Here is an 18981-nt window from a genome sequence, read left to right on the forward strand (position 1 = left end):
GACTGCAAGCAATAAGTGTGACACATTGAGTCATGAATGTGTTAAGAGTGGGAGCACTGGGGTTGGGATCAGTCATGGTTCATGAGCCTGATGGCAGGTGTGCAACATCAGACAGGAGTGTGTGGCTGAGAGTATGTTTCACATGTTAATGGACAGGGAAATCCGACGTGTGCAGGTTTTCAGAAGTGTGTTTTATTATTAATTTGTAGCAAACTTTGAGGTTTGCAATTTTTAAGAGTTTTCTTCTGGCTTTAAGTGGGCTGGGTCCCAGAACTGGTAGCATTTAAAAACTGACATGGAAACAGGTCATTATTAGGCCCTATATTCATGTCCCTGCTCTTACTGGCAAAAACACTGATCGATTTATAAACAATGAATGTAAAAAAACGTTTAGGCAGTCCTTGTCGTCGATTTAGTTTTTGTTTATAGTTCACAGTTTACTTAGTCTTGCATTCCCTAAGACTGTTAGCTATATCCAATATATTTTGTGTGTGTATTTTTTCTGAGCAGCATATTACTCTTGTATAGTGCATACTTTGATACTGCAGGTGTTCATAACTAGCCACTTGAGAGCTCTGGAGTAGAAGACTATTACCCGTTCCACAGGCCTCAATAATGTTTAATTCAGTGCCTCACAATTTCTGAATTTAAACATTTTCAATATTATCTACAACAAAATCATTGTTACTCATTTGTTGTAAAGAGCTAGCCTTAACCCTCTTTGCTGTCACGCTTTCCCTCCTCAGGTGCTAACCCTTTTTTGGCTATTTGGGGCAGTTCGTGCTTAGGCCTTCATAACTTTCTGTTCACATGAGCTACCCACACCAAATTGGCGTCCTTTTTTCCAACATCCTAGGGATTCTAGAGGTACCCAAAGTTTATGGGTTCCCCTGAAGGAGGCCAAGAAATTAGCCAAAATACAGCTAATTTTTTTTTTTTTAAAGAAAAATGGGAAAAAGGGCTTCATAAGAAAACTTGTGTTTTTGTTCCCTGAAAATGGCATCAACAAAGGGTTTGCGGTGCTCAAATCACCATCTTCACAGCTTTCAGAAACAGGCAGACTTGAATCAGAAAGACACACTTTTCAACACAATTTTGGCATTTTACTGGGACATTCCTCATTTTTACTATTTTTTTTTTTGTGCTTTCTGCCTCCTTCCAGTTAGTGTCAGAAATAGGTGTGAAATCAATGCTGGATCCCAGACAGCTAAACATTTCTAAAAGGTAGACACAATTCTACATTCAGCAAGGGGTCATTTGTGTAGATCTTTCAAGGTTTTCCTTCAAAAAGTAACAGCTGAAATAACAAATATTGAAATTAAGGTGAAAAAAGAGCCATTTCTGTCCACATTTTCTTCTAGAACTTTTCCCAGTTATGGCAGATTTTTGAAAGCAATATACCGTTACGCCTGCTGGACTCTTCGGGTTGCGGGGATATATAGGGCTTGTAGGTGCATCATAAACCCTAGTTACCCAAAGCCACTAAATGTGCTGCACCTTGCAATGGGTTTTCATTGTGTACCGGGTATACAGCAATTCATTTGTTGAAATATAAAGAGTGAAAAATAGGTATCCAGGAAACCTTTGTATTTCCAAAATGGGCACAAGATAAGGTGCTGAGAAGCAGTGGTTATTTGCATATCTCTGAATTCTGGGATCCCCATACTAGCATGTGAATTATAGGGCATTTCTCAAATAGTCCTCAATTTTACACACTGTCTTACAATTGGAAGGAAAAAATATCGAGAAAGACAAGGGGCAATAGCACTTGTTCTTCTATTCTGTGTTCCCCAAGTCTCCCGATAAAAATGGTACCTCACTTGTGTGTGTAGGCCTAATGCCCGCGACATGAAACTCAACATAGACACATGACATTTTTACATTGAAATCTGATGTGTTTTTTTCCTAGCTGTGGATTTTTGTCTCTAGCTCAGCCGGCACCTAGCGAAACCTATCAAACCTGTGCATTTTTTAAAACAAGACACCTAGGGGAATCCAGGATGGGGTGACTTGTAGTGCTCTCACCAGGTTCTGTTACCCAGAATCCTTTGCAGCCCTCAAAATATGGCCAAAAAAACACCTTTCTTTACATTTTGGTGATAGAAAGTTCTGGAATCTGAGAGGGGCCACAAATTTCCTTCCACCCAGCATTTCCCCAAGTCTCCCGATCAAAGTGGTACCTCACTTGTGTGGGTAAGCCTTGTGCCCGCGACAGGAAATGCCCCAAATCACAACATGGACACATCACATTTTCCCAAAGAAAACTGACCTGTTTTTTGCAAAGTGCATAGCTGTGGATTTTGGCCTCTAGCTCAGCAGGCACCTAGGGAAACCTAGAAAGCCTATACATTTTTTAAAAACTATACACCAGGGGAATTCAGAATGGGGTGACCTGTGGTGCTCTCACTGGGTTCTGTTACCCAGAATCCTTAGCAAACCTCAAAATTTGGCCCAAAAAAAAAACACTTTTTCCTCACATTTCGGTGCTGCAAAGTTCTGGAATCTGAGGGGAGCCACAAACTTCTTTCCACCCAGCATTCCTCCACATCTCCTGATAAAAATGGTACCTCACTTGTGTGGGTGCACCTAGTGCCTGCGACAGGAAATGCTCCAGAACACTATGTGGACACATCAAAATGATCAAATACAAAACTACCTGTTTTTGCGCAGTGGGGCACCTGTGTTTTGGTCCTGGGCTCAGCAGCCATCTAGGGAAACCTACCAAACCCAGACATTTCCGAAAACTAGACACTCGAGGGAGTCCAGGGAGGAGTGACCTGAATGGATCCCCCAGTGTTTTCTTAAAAAGAGACCTCAGCAAACCTCAAATTTAGCTGAAAACAAATCCACATTTTCCCCACATTTCTGTGTGGGATCACAGCACTGGCACAAATTTCCTACCACCCAGCGTTCCCCTCGGTGTCCCTATTAAAATGATACCTCTCTTGTGTAAGTGGGCCAAGTGCATGTCACAGGGAAGAGCCAAAAATATGTCGACATTGAGGGGGAACCAAAGCGGGTCCAAAAAGGGCAGTTTGGAAAAAAAAAGTGTTTTTAGGCTGACAAGTGGGGTAGAATGTTTATCAGTATATATGTGACAATGCTGGGTGGTAGGAATTTTGTGGATTCCTGCAGGTTCAGAAGATTCCATCACAAAAATGTGGTAACAATGTGTGATTTCAAACAAGGTTGAAGGTTTGCAGGGCATTGTGGGTAAGAAAATGGTGCTTAGTACATGCGAAGCACACCACCCTGGACTCACCCAGATGTTTAGTTTTCAGATGTGTTTAGGTCTCGTAGATTTTTCTACATGGCAGCGTCCCAAAGTCCAAAAAGTGCAGCCCTCACCATTCCAAGTGGTACGATTCTGAAAGTTAGATAAGCTCTCATGGCCCAAATGTAAAATCAAAACCCAAAATAATCAAGTGTCCTCTTTCTTGCCATTGTGATAAGATCTTTTAGTGTGCCGGGGGAGAGCTGAAAGACTGTTAACCCCATACTGGTTGGTAGCCACCACCCCACAATTTTTTTTTTTTTTATTCCCTGGCATCTAGAAGGCTTTCTTCCCCCCCAGGCAGTGGATCAGGGGTAATTGCCCCTTCTTCCCACTGGTGGGCAGAACAACTATGTCACAAATTATTTGGGGTTGGGGGTATGGCCTCTGTTTTAAGAAAAAAATTCTTCCCTGGTGGCCGATGTGCCTTACAAAAATAGGCTGATCTACCCCTCCGGAGGGCAGAAATGGTCAACAGTAATGTGCCCCCCTGGGGAGCGACCCTTTCCCAAGGGGCCTCCCCACCCCAAACAAAACGCTCCCCATCTGTAAAAAAAATATAAAAAAATCCCTGGTGTCTAGTGGTTTCTCCCTGGTGCATAGTGGTTTTTGTCCCCCTTGGGGGCAGAACAGCCTAATTAAAATAGGCCGATCTGCCCTGAAGGAGGGCAGAAATGGCCTAAAATAAAATTGCCCCCCCCAGGGGAGCGACTGTTTCCTAAGGGGGGAGCAGAAATGGCCTAAAATAAATGTGCCCCCCCAGGGGAGCCACCCTTGTCTACGGGGTCGCTCCCCTTCTGTGAAATTGACGGAAAAATAAAAAATCCCTGGTGTCTAGTAGTTTTTGCCTCCGTTGGGTGCAGGTTGGCCCAATAAAAATAGGCCGAACTGTCCCCAAGGTGGGCAGAAATGGCCTAAAAACAATTTGCCCGCCATGGGAGCAACCCTCGTCTAAGGGGTCGCTCCCCACGTGTAAAAAAAAAAAAAAAAAAGATACCTGGTGTCTAGTGGCTTTTGCCCCTCAAAGGGGCAGATCGGCCTAATTAAAATGGGCAGAAAAGGCCTAATAGAAAAAATTTCCCCAAACGGAGCGACCCTTGTCCAAGGGGTCGCTTCCCTTTGTTTATTAAAAAAAAAAAAGAAAGTCCTATGTTCTAGTGAGCATTTCTGCAGCTCGATCGTTTTACTATCGGGCTGCAGAAATGCTCAGAAAGACATGAAAGGAAAAGCCTTTCCTTTCATGTTCCTCTGCCTGCCCCCACCCCCGATCAGAAGAGAAATGCTTTAATTTTCATTAACGCTCTCCCTATGGGCCATGTGCAAGACGAGCTGGAGTCGTCCTCTGCACGCGGCAGCTGAGGGCGAGACCAGCTCGTCCCCGGCACCCAATCGATTAAAGAAAGCCAGTAGTTCTAGCTGGTTTTAGATGTTTGTTGTGTAATATACCTGTATGCAATGACAAAAGCTCAGCCAGAAACCAAAATACTGGGCATGTGACCCACAAAATGATCACAGAAATTTGATTTACTTGTTCAAGCTGCATTCTAATTTACAAAAGCCATGCCCCTTTTAGAGGCACCCCCCCACCCAAAACTTTATTTTCATCCCACGTATAGCCCTGGTTTTCATGGAGTTTGATGTGTGCCGTTGGGTTCATAGTTCATTGTATTAGAGGATTCTGTTGACCAGACACATTTAGGTTCAAGCCTGTGAGAGCATGCGCTAGCTCATGCATGTTGTTTCGAGATACTATTGTATAAAAAAGTGTTTGGAGCCCGCCCATGGCGTACCATTTGTTGACTTCACGTCACTCTTCTTTACAGTCTCCTTAATTGGTCTGTGCTGATGAAACGTAATTTCTGATCATTGCTGTGGAGCAGGGACCAAGTACAGATTGAGTCAAGGTAATCTGTGCCCATTTGCTGCTTCTGACGTGATAAAGGTACTATTTCTACCCTCCCGCTCCATCATCCTGCTGCTCCCTCCATTGGTGCTGTTCTCGATTATTTTTAGCTCTTGTTTCTCGTGCCAGTGGTCAGCAGTGTGGACACTGCCAAGACTCTGCTCTCACTCTCTCATCCAGATACACTTGTGTTCTTGCACATACCAGGCTGCAGACAGAGCCGTGTCCCAGCTGGTGAATATCAATTAACAGAGCTGTTCCTAGTCACACTTCCACTGTGTACGCTTCAGGACACTGATGCCATCGATTTTTTAAAGAGTCTTGTAGTTTATTGCAAATAAGTTTGATTATTTTGCAGTCCCACCACACAATTAGGTCCAGAACTAACCCAAAGACATTTTTTTTTCTTTAAATTTGAAGCTTGTTTTTAGTTCGGCCATAATGTGCGCCATCCGCTCCTACGAATCTAAAGTCTGTAGAGAATACACCTGAGGCCGACAGCACATTATGAGGCCAACGCGTCCAGTGACCTCGGCACCAAACACCATCCTCAGTTCATGGCGTCATGGAGCACACGACAGTGTAACCGTGTTAGAAATATTTGCCCCTGAAGCATTTGATTACAGGTACTGCTCCGTGCTCCTGAAAATTCAAGCATTTGCCGTTCCCACTCATACTTTATATCTCTTCACTCAATCAAACGTTCTATTTACATAATTTCCCATACTTCATTTTTCCGTCCTATTCCCTATTGAAAATACCCGTATGTGCCTTGACTGACTCCTGTGTATTATAGTTATGTGTCAAGCCCATATTCCGTTACATATGATACCGTGTCCTCAGCGCTATTTACACTGTTCGCTATACATGATCACTGCCCCTTGAGCAGAATCTCTTTTGCAGCTATATGCCCTACACAGTTATGCATTGCTTAGTCACGACTGCACCATGCGTGTTTTTATTGGTGCACAAACTGAGTGATGCTACATTTCAGTCCTGCTAATAAATGCAGACCACTATCTGCCAGAGTATAATGTGTGCACTTTAATGATGCCATATCCCATGGCCATTACTTGTCAAGGTATGTAATTGTGCCCGATGAGAGTCTTGCAGAAGAATTACATTGCCATATAGTAAACAGCAAGTGAGACGCAACGGTTAATTACTGCACCGTTTTTGACACAGAGTGTTTCCAAGCGCTTTGAAAGGATGATCAAGGTACGTTTATACATTGGTGAGTTAGAGTCCTCAGTCTCTGAGTGGTGTCTGAAGCACTTCTTCTTCATCTCGCTGACTGTATACGTTAACTTCCCTAGTCGAAGTTGCTCGGTAAGCAAGGGCACCTTCTGGGGAGGGCTGTGTGCTAACAGGTCACAGATTAGAAAACTGGAGAAGCTTTCATCCTTTTACTGCAGCGCATGGACATTAGGAGGTATATACAAACAAGGTGTTGTGGTTGGATTTGTTATTGTGTTAACACGAACTCTGAGTGTTAACCGACCTTCTGCAGAGGTCTGTGCGATCTTAGGGTCATGTTTTCCAATATGCGGGATCCAACTCAGCTTTCATCATTTTATTGTATCTTCACAACCATTGTAAAATCCGAATGCACTAACACATTTTTTGGCGTAATCCTGGAACTATTGTTTCTTTGAGAACTCTCAGGATACAGTTGGTTTAAAAGGTTAAGGGGCCTTCTATAGAGCGGACTGTCTGCTTCTTTAGTTCTATTAAGTATGCATCCACTGCAGGTCCGGCAACTTGGCCTTTCATCCTCCAGACTGTCAACCCTGGGCAATGAATCCCTCCTCTGCCCTTAGAATTTATCACAGCCTTCCGTCTTGGGTTCTCAGGATAGACTGTATTTCATTGTCAAGAGACCCAGCGTAGTGCTGCAAAGTCACGTACAAGGGAGTCTCAAAGGCCATCTGATTGTGTCCAATATTTTTATACACTTCAACAAGCATTGAATACAATAGCTGATGCAAAAACATCAGTTGGCCATGTGATTTCTTTCTCAACCTTTATCTTTAACACACATAAGTGACGCCCTTTGGATGTATGTCACCCACCCTACACTCCCTGCGACTGGGGGTGTTCTGCTGACACTACATAACCCATGTTTCTTGGAACTGTTTTTGTTCTTTCTCAAATCAAAAAGGTACACTGTTCCACAGGAAAAGAAGAGGATCCACTAGGCACTTCGCAAAGTAGAATCAAGAGCCCTCACACATCCAGGATGACATGCTTCATTATAAGGCTTGCTCCACGTCAGACTGGAGCTGCAATATCTGACGATCCCCACAAGGGCGCTCTTTGCCGGAGATCTTAATTAATTAGTAGTGTGTGCCATGGTTAAAGGATGTAGTATGTAGTTTAAGTGCACTGCAGTGACATATTGCCCTAAAGTGTACCATCTAAGCACACAAGGCAGGGTGCTAATATATATATATATATATATATATATATATATATATATATATCTTCAACAGATGGACTGATGGCCATCTGACGGCTGCACCGATCCCGTTGGTTAGATCCCAGTTATCAAAACAAAATCATATCCAGCAAGCTCGAATTCAGTTCATTAATTTATTTCTTATATATATATATATACACACATACACAGCGCTCTACATATTGGAGTTAGTGTGCCTTCACAGTGTAATAAAAGCCAAAGGCTATTTCACTCTGTATGCCTGGCTAGACTTTTCTCTAATATGCCTAGGGAAGTAATATCCTGCTTATTTTGTAAAATCTGACTTAACTATGAAATCAGATTTTAGATAAGGTACGCAGAAAAGTACATTTGTAAAATTTATTTTAGGCTGTTGTGCTAGAACTGAGTTAAAGCTAGCTCTGCCACTCATCACACATCTAAAGCTGGAATAAACATCTTTGACTGGGAGAGCTGACTCAGAGAACAATGGCTTGCCTCTGGGTCCAGCGAAGGCCAATGGGTGTGAACCCCAGATTACTTAGGGGGAATTAGCTATCGGAAAGTTGACAGCTGGCTGGACAAAGGGCAGCCTTAGCACTACCTCATTTGACTTGAAGATGCCAGGGAGGGCTTCTTTTATTCATCTTTAGGACCATCCTAGCCAGTTAGGCTCTAGCCACAGTAGGGGAATACCATTTCTGTCCCGGTCAAATAGTGGAGTGGCAATGGATGTGAAATCAAGCTTGACTAGCGGCTGCTGGATCCTGCTATCTTGTAACCATTTCCTAGGTATTTTAACAATAATGAAAGAGAAAGTGCTGCGAAAGGAGCTCGGGTGACTGCGAGAAAATTGTTAGGATTGGGTGGTAAAATTCCTCCAGTCACAGAATAGTGCACAGGATAAATCTGGCACCTCCACAACCACTTGCTTTGAACATTTCTGAACCTGGGTGGACTCCATCTGAAGGAGATGTCCTTATTAGAAGAAGAATCTTGACTTCTGACTCCTAGAAGAAGAGGACTAACAGAACACGGAATCCTCCTGGCACTCTGGGACTCAAACTGTTCTTCAGAGATCAAGCGGTTGGTTTCCTTATTTACGTGCTTCATAGACACAAAAAACAAAACCTGTGTCCAAGTGTGTCCATTTGACTAAAGAGGACTAAACCATGCAGGAGATCTGGCTGGACAAAGACCTAGTGCCCAGAAGACTGCGCTGAGGGGTTAGGGGCTGCAGGACTGACTAAAAGATGCTTTCCCAGCAGTTGGATACTACGCCTGAAGGTAAAACCTTTGGCCAGAACAACTCCATCGCAGATAGCCTGGAAATGCACTTAGGTCCTGGTCAATCACGAACGCTTGTTTTCTCAGTGCTTGACTTTTTATAGGTGCTTTTCGTCTGAACACTTTAAAACTCCATATCTAAAAAGCCATATTTCCATTTCCTTTAAACCATTTTGATGATTTTGGTGTATTTTTGCTCATTAGATTTTTCTTCATTTTTCTGCCTTGGGTTTAGGTATTTTATTGTGTTTTATGCTTTGAAATTGTTGGTACTGCTTGAACGTAGCATGCACTTTTTTCAGGGATTGCCTGATGATCGTGCCATAGCTACCAGCAGTTGAGCAGAGACTCTCAAAGAACTGTGTTTTACCTAACCAGAGTGTATTTGAGTTGACAAGGGCTCCCCCCTCCCAAAATAGTAACCACATTTCCGACATACTGCTTTAAAATTCTTTGACATGCTTTTTACAAGCAAACCATGTACTCTTTTGTGAACCTGTATACTTTATTTCTGTTTTCGTATATTCTACTTATTTTTGTAGTCAGAGACCTACCTTTTTCTCTTGTAGTGTGAAACGTGTCATACTAAGGAAAATGTTCCTTTGAGAATGATAATGCATTTTTCGGTTATTTTTTAAACAAGGTCAGTAAATCTTTTTACCCAGCAAGAAAGGTTGGAGAAATAGCTCAATCAAGATCTTTTTAAACAATATGATTTAAAATGACAATATGACCCATTTGGCCACAAAAGGAAAACTCCAGTCTGAAATAGGGGTTTTATTACAAGCTCAAAATCAATCATACGACAAGTAACTTCAACATCAGGAAAGATTCTCATTACTAACATTGGGAAGGCATCTATCTTAGCTCATCCAGGCATGTTGAAACAAATGTATACAGTCTACTTCCACAGTTCCTCAATATACTGGGCTCAAGGTTACTTTCTTAGCCTCACTATGTGTTAAACAATAGGACATATATTACCAAGCTAACATTTAATGGGAACAATAGCTGAAAGAAAAGTCAATGTTAGTAAGAATATCTAAACATTTTTCTACACAGTCAGAAAACAGGGCCTTGCAGGCCTCACTTTGGCTAAGCAAAGTGAATTAAAATGGCACATTCATTTATGCAAAACAAGGCACTTAACATTCAGAATTATACTTTCATCATGAATAAGTTTTGCCAGTGTTCATGTTACAGGATATTTAAAACAAAATAATTATGTTAATACATTGCTTTAACTATAGTACAGATCTGCAATCTTTGACTTTTGCATGTAACATTTAAAACATTTATTTTCAGAAAATCATTGTCATTTTAATGCAGACCATTAATTAACATCATAAAGAAGCATATAAAATCAAAATAATGTGTTTTACATGAAGTTTAAGGGCTGTACTACAAAACTTCAGTTCTCTATTCTACAATGAGAATACCACTTTATAATGAATCTATTAGTGCTTCAAATAACAAAATGCAAAGATTGTCACTTGAGATGATTACTGTGATGTAAAAAATAGCAATACCATTTCTACTACATCAAGGACATAAGTTAAATTGCCTAACACACTTGGTAAAATTTACATAAAAAATATTTCCAAACCAAAGGTTTGTAGGGAAGTTATTTAAGCAATTTGTGACTGTTTATGTGTTTAAAAACATTACATTTACGTTTTACCATAGACAATAAGATTAATAATTTGAACAGATTCCTGAAAACTCGAACATATCAAAAGGCAAATTAATACATTTTGTATGGTTAATGTCTGCTGTGAACAGCCCAATTTTGGAAGTGCGCTGCCTCTGGTGTAGCCATTGGAGAGAGTAAATATACCAAACCAAAACTCAGTGATTCAGAGGTCTGTTTAGTCTGTGCTCTACGATTCCCTGCTGCTCGTAAATGGACTCTGGCCTAGGACCAAGTAGGGTTCATATAGATTAGCGGCATTACAATGTAATTTCTTCTGTATATTGTTATATTTTTTCCTGAGTGGCCGGAACGTGATTTTATCTCTTTCTCTTTTAAGGCAAACTTTACAGAGAGATGAGTGACTTAAATACATATTTAGTGGCATTTACTGCCCATTTCTTTAAAGCTTTTGGTTTTCCTGTACCTTAAAGTGAAGGTCATGAAGTTCAAATTAAGCTAGTGAGTGTCATCATTAGTGTATATAAGACATCCGTTATTCTAGGAAGCAATCATCTGGTACAAAGTTGCCATGTAGATATTTTATAAGTAGATAAAAACACCCTCCACAAGTGATGGATGCTTTGATAAGGAAGGCAGTATGCTTGATCTGGTATGTGCACATTTGCAGTTTAAAAAAAAAAAGTGAACTAGTTGATAAGAGTTTCTGAATTTCAGACAACAGTAGCGGTTAGGTTGATGTGGCTGAGGAGCAGTGCATTGTTAATGGTATCAAACGTTACAAAGAGGTCCAACGGTCTTAGTTTGTATGAGTAGCCATTGTTAATGGATACTAATACCCTCTCCCCCATATTTAGTAGAGCGTTTTCTGTCACTCATCTGGTACAGAAGCCAGAGTGAAAATTGGTGAGAATTTTCTGAGTTGCTGGTAGTTGCAAAGGGGAGTGATAACTAATGTTTCCGGAGTGCCAGCTGAATAACGGAGGTCTTAATTTGGTCTTCGGTTTCGTATTGTAGATTGGTCCAGTTTGGGTTGTTTGGTGAGCAGAGTGATGATGAAGTGTTTAGGTTTTGGGGTATTTTCATGACCAGGGATGTATTGGTGAAAGTGGTGGTGAAAGGATCTAGCACTGCTTACGCCCAGAGTAGCCTCTAGCTTTGAAAGTGTCTGAAGTGGCAAAGAGTCAAAAGTGTTGTGGGATTCCAGAAGGGTTAACCTTTCTTCCCCTGCATCTTGACTGTCCATGCTAGTGGCTGGTGACAACAGCCTCTTGGGCAGATGGGGAGCTTGAAGTTGAAGAGGTATTAAAGATTGAAAGAAAGTAATTGATGGGTGAATTGCCAGACCTGCCCACTCGGGAACTGGGTTCGAGTCTTGGTGTCGGCTCAACACCCTGTGATTGTGGGCAAATCAGTTATTCTCCCTGTGCCTAAAAAACAGAAACACGTGTGTTCTTTTGTAATGTACGTAATTGATGCCTATGTAAAGCGCTCCAATACCTGTGGGTCGAGCTTGCACTATATACAACTGCAAAAAAAAAAAAAAGAGAGAGAAAAGTTGAGCGCTGTAGTGCTAGGGATGTGGGATTTCTATCACTCGGGACATATTGTTTGGAGTCAAGGGCAACAAGTGTTCATGTTTATTTTGTCCTTGAGACAAGTAGGCCCAGCCCCCTGCAGCACAAACCGTTTGGCTGCCAGTTTACAGGGAAGGGAACTGTCTTCAGTTGAGGTAATATGTGTCTCCATATGTTAATGCTAATCAAACTTGTATTTATGGTTCATTAATGAAAAGCCTTCATTATTAGGGTGAGTTCTGTAAATTCATGTTTAAAGGTCGCACTAGGCTACTGACAGTAGTTCCAGTAAAACAAGTGTCCACATATGTTTGAAAAGTTTACCAATATGAGGCTAAGTTTGATGCTCCCAGAATGCTCCCTGATTAGATGCACATGTTTGCAGACATCTGTGAGCAAGAGTGATGATTCTTTGCTTTCAAACTAAAATGTTCAGAAAAAAATGTAAGTAGGAAAAAAACTTTTCGCTACTATGAAATTTTTGATGATATTTCTTTGAAGCATCATTTAGTAAAATGTGTTGATGCATGCTAGTATTTCCCAAAAATATTCCTAATTAAAAATCAGGTTAACCATTTTCAACTAGATTATGGGAAGAAAGAAATAAACAAGCACTGGCGAAGCCAACCATTCCAACATTTTTGTGAGTCTTTTGGTTTCATCAAGGTGTGTCCTGGTTTGACATTGTGGGAGCTGCCAGGCCCTTACCATTGTAACAAACACTGGCAAAAAGATAAAACATTTTTTGCCTCTAAAAGCACACATTGTCGCCAGTGGCGTAACAGAGGCGCGCAGTCCCTCTACAATGGGCCCCCTCAGCACAGCACCTGCCCTGAGTGAGTCTGGAGAGGCTCCATATTCTTTGCAGGGGGGCCTCCAGTTGTGTTATGCCACTGATTGCCACAGAAGTTCCCGGCACTGAACAAACCTACTTTGTGTGCAGTATGCTCCTTGTGGAAGAACAGAATGCGATCACTCACAGTAAAGCCACCCCATCCATCGAGAGGGAAATAGAAGTTTAATAAAAACAAAATGTCTTTGTTAACAACAGACCTAATTAGGGACCCAATTCTTAAAGAAAGTCACAAAAATGCACCCATGTAAATGTCTTTGAATTAGTGGCTTTCATGAATTCACAAGAACTTACAGAAGTAGATTAAGAAATCGTACTCTTAGAAAATATTTGTGAACTGTATTTTAGCACAAGCAAATATAGATGTGCTCATGTGAAAATCTGTTGCGCATTCACAAGTTCACTTTCCCTCCAACCACTTTTTTCCCCAACCCTGGAAGAACTTCTGCTTCTGCCATTGTCAGGAGTATATTTCCAACCTTTCTCAGTATAGGAAAAGATTAGAGAAGAGCTGGTAAAAATCCTTAAAATGTCCAAGTTAGTAGGTTCGCAGAGTCAATGGCATTCCAGCCCTGGAGCTATTGCTTACTTCTTCCTCCAGCCCTAGTATGTAGATCTACAGAAAGGTGGCAAAATAAGGAAATTGCTATAGTAGGGAATGAAATGGCAAGTATTCAAGATCTACTATAATAGTAGCCCTGACATAATCAGAGGCTATTATTAGAGCTCTTACATAACAAGATTGCTGCCATAATTTGTCGCCGCACTACATGGCACCAAAGGGCCAAGTAGATTTTTTTACAGGACAAGTAGATTTGAGAAGCAACCTGTACCATAGACAAGTAGATATTTTATTAAATTGCACAACCCTGAGCACAATATGTTGTCAGCATTGTCTTTGAAGAGGGAGCCTGAATTGTCTGCAGTGTGAGACACATGGCCTTAATTATCTAACATGTTAGATTTAGCGGTTAGTGAGTTATTTTATACCTTGATGTATACCGGAACTTATTATATACTTTGGTGTCTCAAATGCATCTAATGCAAGAAGCAGGATCACACGCCTTAGTCTTTAGTCTCATTCCACTCACTAGGTATGAGACCGTCCACTATAAATAAGGTTATCTTTTAAATGACTCCCATTTTCAACTACCTTTCTGCAGCTCTTACACCTGTTTGCAGCAGATGTGCAGAAAACAATTCTAGCAATGGCTGCATCACCTCCTCCCCACTCAAAGTGATGGTCAGATACTCTCTCTCCAGAGAGTTTTGTTACTGAATTGCTCTCTAAATAATGGATGTAAAGATGAAGCACGCACCCTAGCATTAAAACAATTTTGGACTTTGAGAATGGCAAATCTACATGCCTATTAGGGGTTTCCTACCCAAGTAAAGGTACGGGAAAGTATGGAAAGTATTTAAAAGAATATCTCATTATGTACTCTGATCAGTGCAGTTCTCATTTTAATCACACTTAGTTGGCCTTTGGAGAGTAAGTGATTCAATCCGTGAACTCTTGCAAGGCTGTAGTAACCACATCGTTAAATGTCTGGCCAGTTTCAGAGGACTGACATTGAGTTACACTGGTGCCAGTTTAAAAGCTCACCTATGAGATGCTTAAAGCTCCGTCACTTTCCCTGCTAGTATTAAATATGTACATTCCCGCCATTTTCATGCACAGGTGTTTACCAATAGCATTTAACTGCTTGGTCACCCTGATCTAGTCCTCCCAGGTTCTAAATTCCACAGAGCGTAAACATTCCAGAATTGCTATATTGGAATTGGCCGGCTTACATAAAATTCTCTTCTACATCCCTTATGCTTACTTACTAATGGTAGTATTTTGGTTCACGTTTTAAGTAAATTGTGTTGTTTTTCTGTGGCAGGGAAACTTATAGAGTCACCTGTGTTACTGTTTTTAAAAAAAATAGTTTGAAAACATTTTAAATTGTTCCCATTTTAGTCCCAACATCTCTGCGTTTTTCGTTGTTGGGTTTGTTTATACCACACCATTGCACTGGGTCAGTAGTTGACTGATTAAAAAAAAAAAAAAATGAAATTTATTTCCTGTCTTCATTCATTTATGTAAATATTTAAGTATGCTGTTTTGATGCAGCATTTATTAACGTTGGAATGGCGCGTCTAATGAGGCCCTTCACTAGACCGGCACACTTGCGCTGCGCCAACAAAACACAGACCGCCCCAGTGTTAGTGTCGGGGCATGTGAACCACAAACACGGTTCTCCCCATTTATTTAGAGACCCCTGGCCTCCTGCCCAGAGGAAGTGCTTTTACGGCATCCAGGTTACCGCGTCACGACCACCTGTATGACACTAGACTGCGGTATGCCATTACATACGTGACTACAAATGGTGGCGTTCATGCTTTTTTAGGCGGGCTTTTGTCTAATGGCTCCGATGGTTCCTGTGCAGCCAGGCGACCTCATCTTTACCCCAGCTTTGCAGGTCCACCAGTTTCTGTTCTTCTATAAAAATAAACAATAAAAAAAATCTAGTTCGATTTCCCGCGCCTCGCTAATATGACATACATTTTGAGGTGGATATAAATGTTGTTCCTGGTACTTAAACTATATAAGAAAACTGGACATTTAAATTTGCAGTAGTTTTTAAATGCACGTTCTTTTCATTAAAAATTGTAATTTGATCACTTTCAGTTTGTTTGCATGTGTGCACGCCGATGTTTACTAATGTGAATATTTGAATAACATCATTATCTAATGTCGAAAATATGATTTTCTTTAACCCAATTCAGTACAGAATTGTTTTCTTAATTATACTGTTGTTTATTTTCAGGGTCTGGAGAAGGCCTGGGAAAAATAATTCAGAGATTTCCGGCGAAGGATTGGGGTGATGTACCTTTCCCGCAAGGCATAGAACTGGCAAGTAGTCCATTTAAAACCATTTGCATTTATATTGTACGTTACGATTGCTTATTGCAGCGCAGATTGCATGATCATGATGTAGCAGCTATAGTAATTAAAATCTTTCAAACTCTTTTCCAAGCTACCCTTTCTGTCACTAACCTGCCTTATCTTTTTTTCTAGTTCAAAATCGCTCTCTGTAACTGTTTATTTATGTTTGCCTATATGTATCTTCTCTGGCTTCAAATATCAGCTCTCGCTGTTTAAAATGTTTCATAGTTTTACCTATAATTTTCTTAAAGGTAGAAGCCATTGCCATATTACAAGAATGTTGAGCATATGCATAAAAGGTTAACAAATGAAGATATTTGGCTTGCGTTGTTCAGAACTGTGAGTTTTGAAGTCCTTAGTTACATTTTCTGCCACAGTGTCAGTTGGTCACTCACTTCAGTGTGCTTGGTGGTTAGCAACTTTATTTGAAAAATTGGAAACTTCCAACTGCTACCTTGGGCTAATTCATCTCTTGTTGCCACTGGGCGAACCGTGGTATCACCCCTGTAAGATCCCTATTCACAAAAAAAGTCAGAAAGGGCATCACTTGGTTGCAGAAATCTATCTTTTGATCTCCACATTAAACCCAAATATAAATATTTCCAGGCATGGGAACCAGACCTAGGATAAGCTATCTCAGCGACCAACAGGGGGAAAATATGTCAGAGGGCCACAAAATCGTCTATCAGTGTTCAATGTAAAGAAAAGCTTTATAAACTCTTAACTCGATGGTACCTACCGCTCACAAGTCTGCACACAGTAATAGAAAACCAGCACTTTGTTTGAAAGACTGTGGGGCTAGAGGCAAATTTTTTCACATGTGGTGGACATGCACAAAAGCCCAACTATATTGGATAGTAATACTCTCAAACATAAAAAAGCATCACTGGAGTCACGTTTCCATTGGAGACTCCTGTGGTCATCCTTGGAGCCCTTAGTGGTGATAGCAGATTTCCACTCACCACACCCACAGACAAACTGATATCACATTTGTTAGTAGCAGCAAGAATGACACAGGCCAGGGTATGAAAGCAGCAGTTTTCCCCCATTACACTACTGGTGTGGCAAAGTCTGGAATGTTTATGCAAATGGTGACGCTCTCTGCTATAACACATTATCATTTTAACAAATTTAAACCAACCAGGTAAGCCTTTAAGACTTGTATGAAACACGACCACGTATATGGGTTATCCAATAGACCTTGCCCTTCATCCTCCCTCTCCTCCCCCCCCCCCCCCCACCACCATCCCACCCAAACTGGCACAAACATCAGGCCTCCATATTATGTCACCTTCCACAGTGTATGCATTGGACGCTCATTGAGTTAATCTGAGACATGATCTTGAATGTACAGACACAAGGATATAACCGCTGCAGTGGACTGTAATGTACCTTTTGCTATGTTGAATACTTCAGTGTATCCACTTGATCTTAATGTATGTGTTCAAACGCTGTCCATGTGCAGAACACAAAAATCGCAACAAATATATTTGTTAAAAAAAAAAGGAAAACATTAACCTTCTATCAACTCTTACATCGAAATATAAAGCAAAAGTAGTGTATGTAATCTATCCTATCTCTGCAGTCATTGCTCAGTCATAGATCGATATCTTGAATATCCAGAACAAAAAAAAAAGTAAAATTATGTTTTACCGCTTTATAGTAGCAAACCATACAAATACCTCTCCTATTCTTTGATTGCTTTGTTATTTGCCTGTTATCTGTCACTGTAGGGATGGATATCACACGCCTCTTCATTCTAATGATTTTGGGAATGTGTGGTTAGGAAAATCTGATCAAGTTGCTCAACAGACCAGGGGGTCATGGTGTAATGATCTCCATGTTCTGGGCATCGTCTTCAAGATCATTTAGTGTGTGATGGCACATCTCTGTCTGTTCATGGACAAATCATGAGCACTCTTTGTTTCTACATGGATAGCTATGCTTTTGAGTGCACTCAGCACAAATACTGTTTCAGTAATGGAAGCTGATGTTAGTTCTGTGTAACAAAACACATTAAAAAGTACAGATATTGGCTTTACCTTCCTTAAACTAATGATTACTCTCTGCTGTATTTCTGTTTTTGTCCTGGTGACTTTACAGTTCATGGATAATTACAGTTTCACTTGACTCTCTTGCCTTAGGAATGCAAAGCGGCGTATATTCCTAGACATCTAAGGGCATTTATTCTTTCTGACATAAGGACTTGTTGATCTTAATTGTTCTTTCTGTAAAAAAAAAAACACATCGCGTAGGTTAAAAAAACTAAGCTTGAGGGTTCCCTGGCATTACTGCATGTCCCGTAGTACAAGAAAATGCCTCAAATAAGATCTTCTTTCATTCGTCCCAAATGGAGTTTTTTGAGATCTGTTTTTTTACAAAACATGGAGGATTGTCACACAGCAATAACAACAAAGGGTCAGATCAACATTCCTATCTCATTAGAAGTTGTTTAAGACATGAGTCCATCTCTAAGTTATGATTTGCAAAGAGAAAGATGGAATTCAGGCACTTTTGCTGTATATTTGGATGTAAGATTTTAAACGGGAATCGGATGCCTCCAAGGTCAGATACTAAACCCAATGGCTCTTGAGTGACACCCAAACAACTGCCTCCCAGCACTGTGTACTGACTGAGTCCGACACAAGCAGTGTAGGGAACAGATCAAACACAAAAAGATACGAGCTGTATTAAGCAGAGGACTCCGATTTGGTTTTGTAATAAAAAGAAATTAGAGAATGGGTAGTCAATGGGTGGCTGTTTAGAGTTCCAAAGGCCTAGTTAGGAGTCAGCTGAGCCTTAGTAGTTAAGCATCCATGATAAAATTGGCTACAAATTACTACGCTACTTAGCAGTGCAAAGGGTGAACACTAACCTTTCTCAAACTGGTTAATTTCTGTGTGTCAAAATCTACATGAGCTAGTTCTCTAGATGCATTAGAGTCCTTAGCTTTGAGGCAAAGGTTTCATGATTTAATTAATAGATTTCTCTCTTTGCGGAGGACCTTTGTTGTGTGCATTGCAGAAATTAATAGTTTTATGACATTGTTTTCAGCTTGTGGTGGCTA

The 18981-nt window shown here is 40.8% G+C and overlaps 1 protein-coding gene across 4 annotated transcripts in view; it reads left to right on the forward strand.

Moving 5' to 3' along the window:
• SBF2 (SET binding factor 2) overlaps nt 1-18981 on the forward strand; it is a 1701375-nt gene that overhangs the window by 222287 nt on the left and 1460107 nt on the right. For all 4 annotated transcript variants that reach the window (XM_069223624.1, XM_069223621.1, XM_069223622.1 and 1 more), the window contains exon 2: nt 15796-15881. In XM_069223624.1, the coding sequence (XP_069079725.1) occupies nt 15796-15881 (86 nt within the window). The remainder of the gene's footprint in view (nt 1-15795; nt 15882-18981) is intronic.

Source organism: Pleurodeles waltl, chromosome 3_1, assembly GCF_031143425.1.
Source record: "Pleurodeles waltl isolate 20211129_DDA chromosome 3_1, aPleWal1.hap1.20221129, whole genome shotgun sequence".
Taxonomy (NCBI): domain Eukaryota; kingdom Metazoa; phylum Chordata; class Amphibia; order Caudata; family Salamandridae; genus Pleurodeles; species Pleurodeles waltl.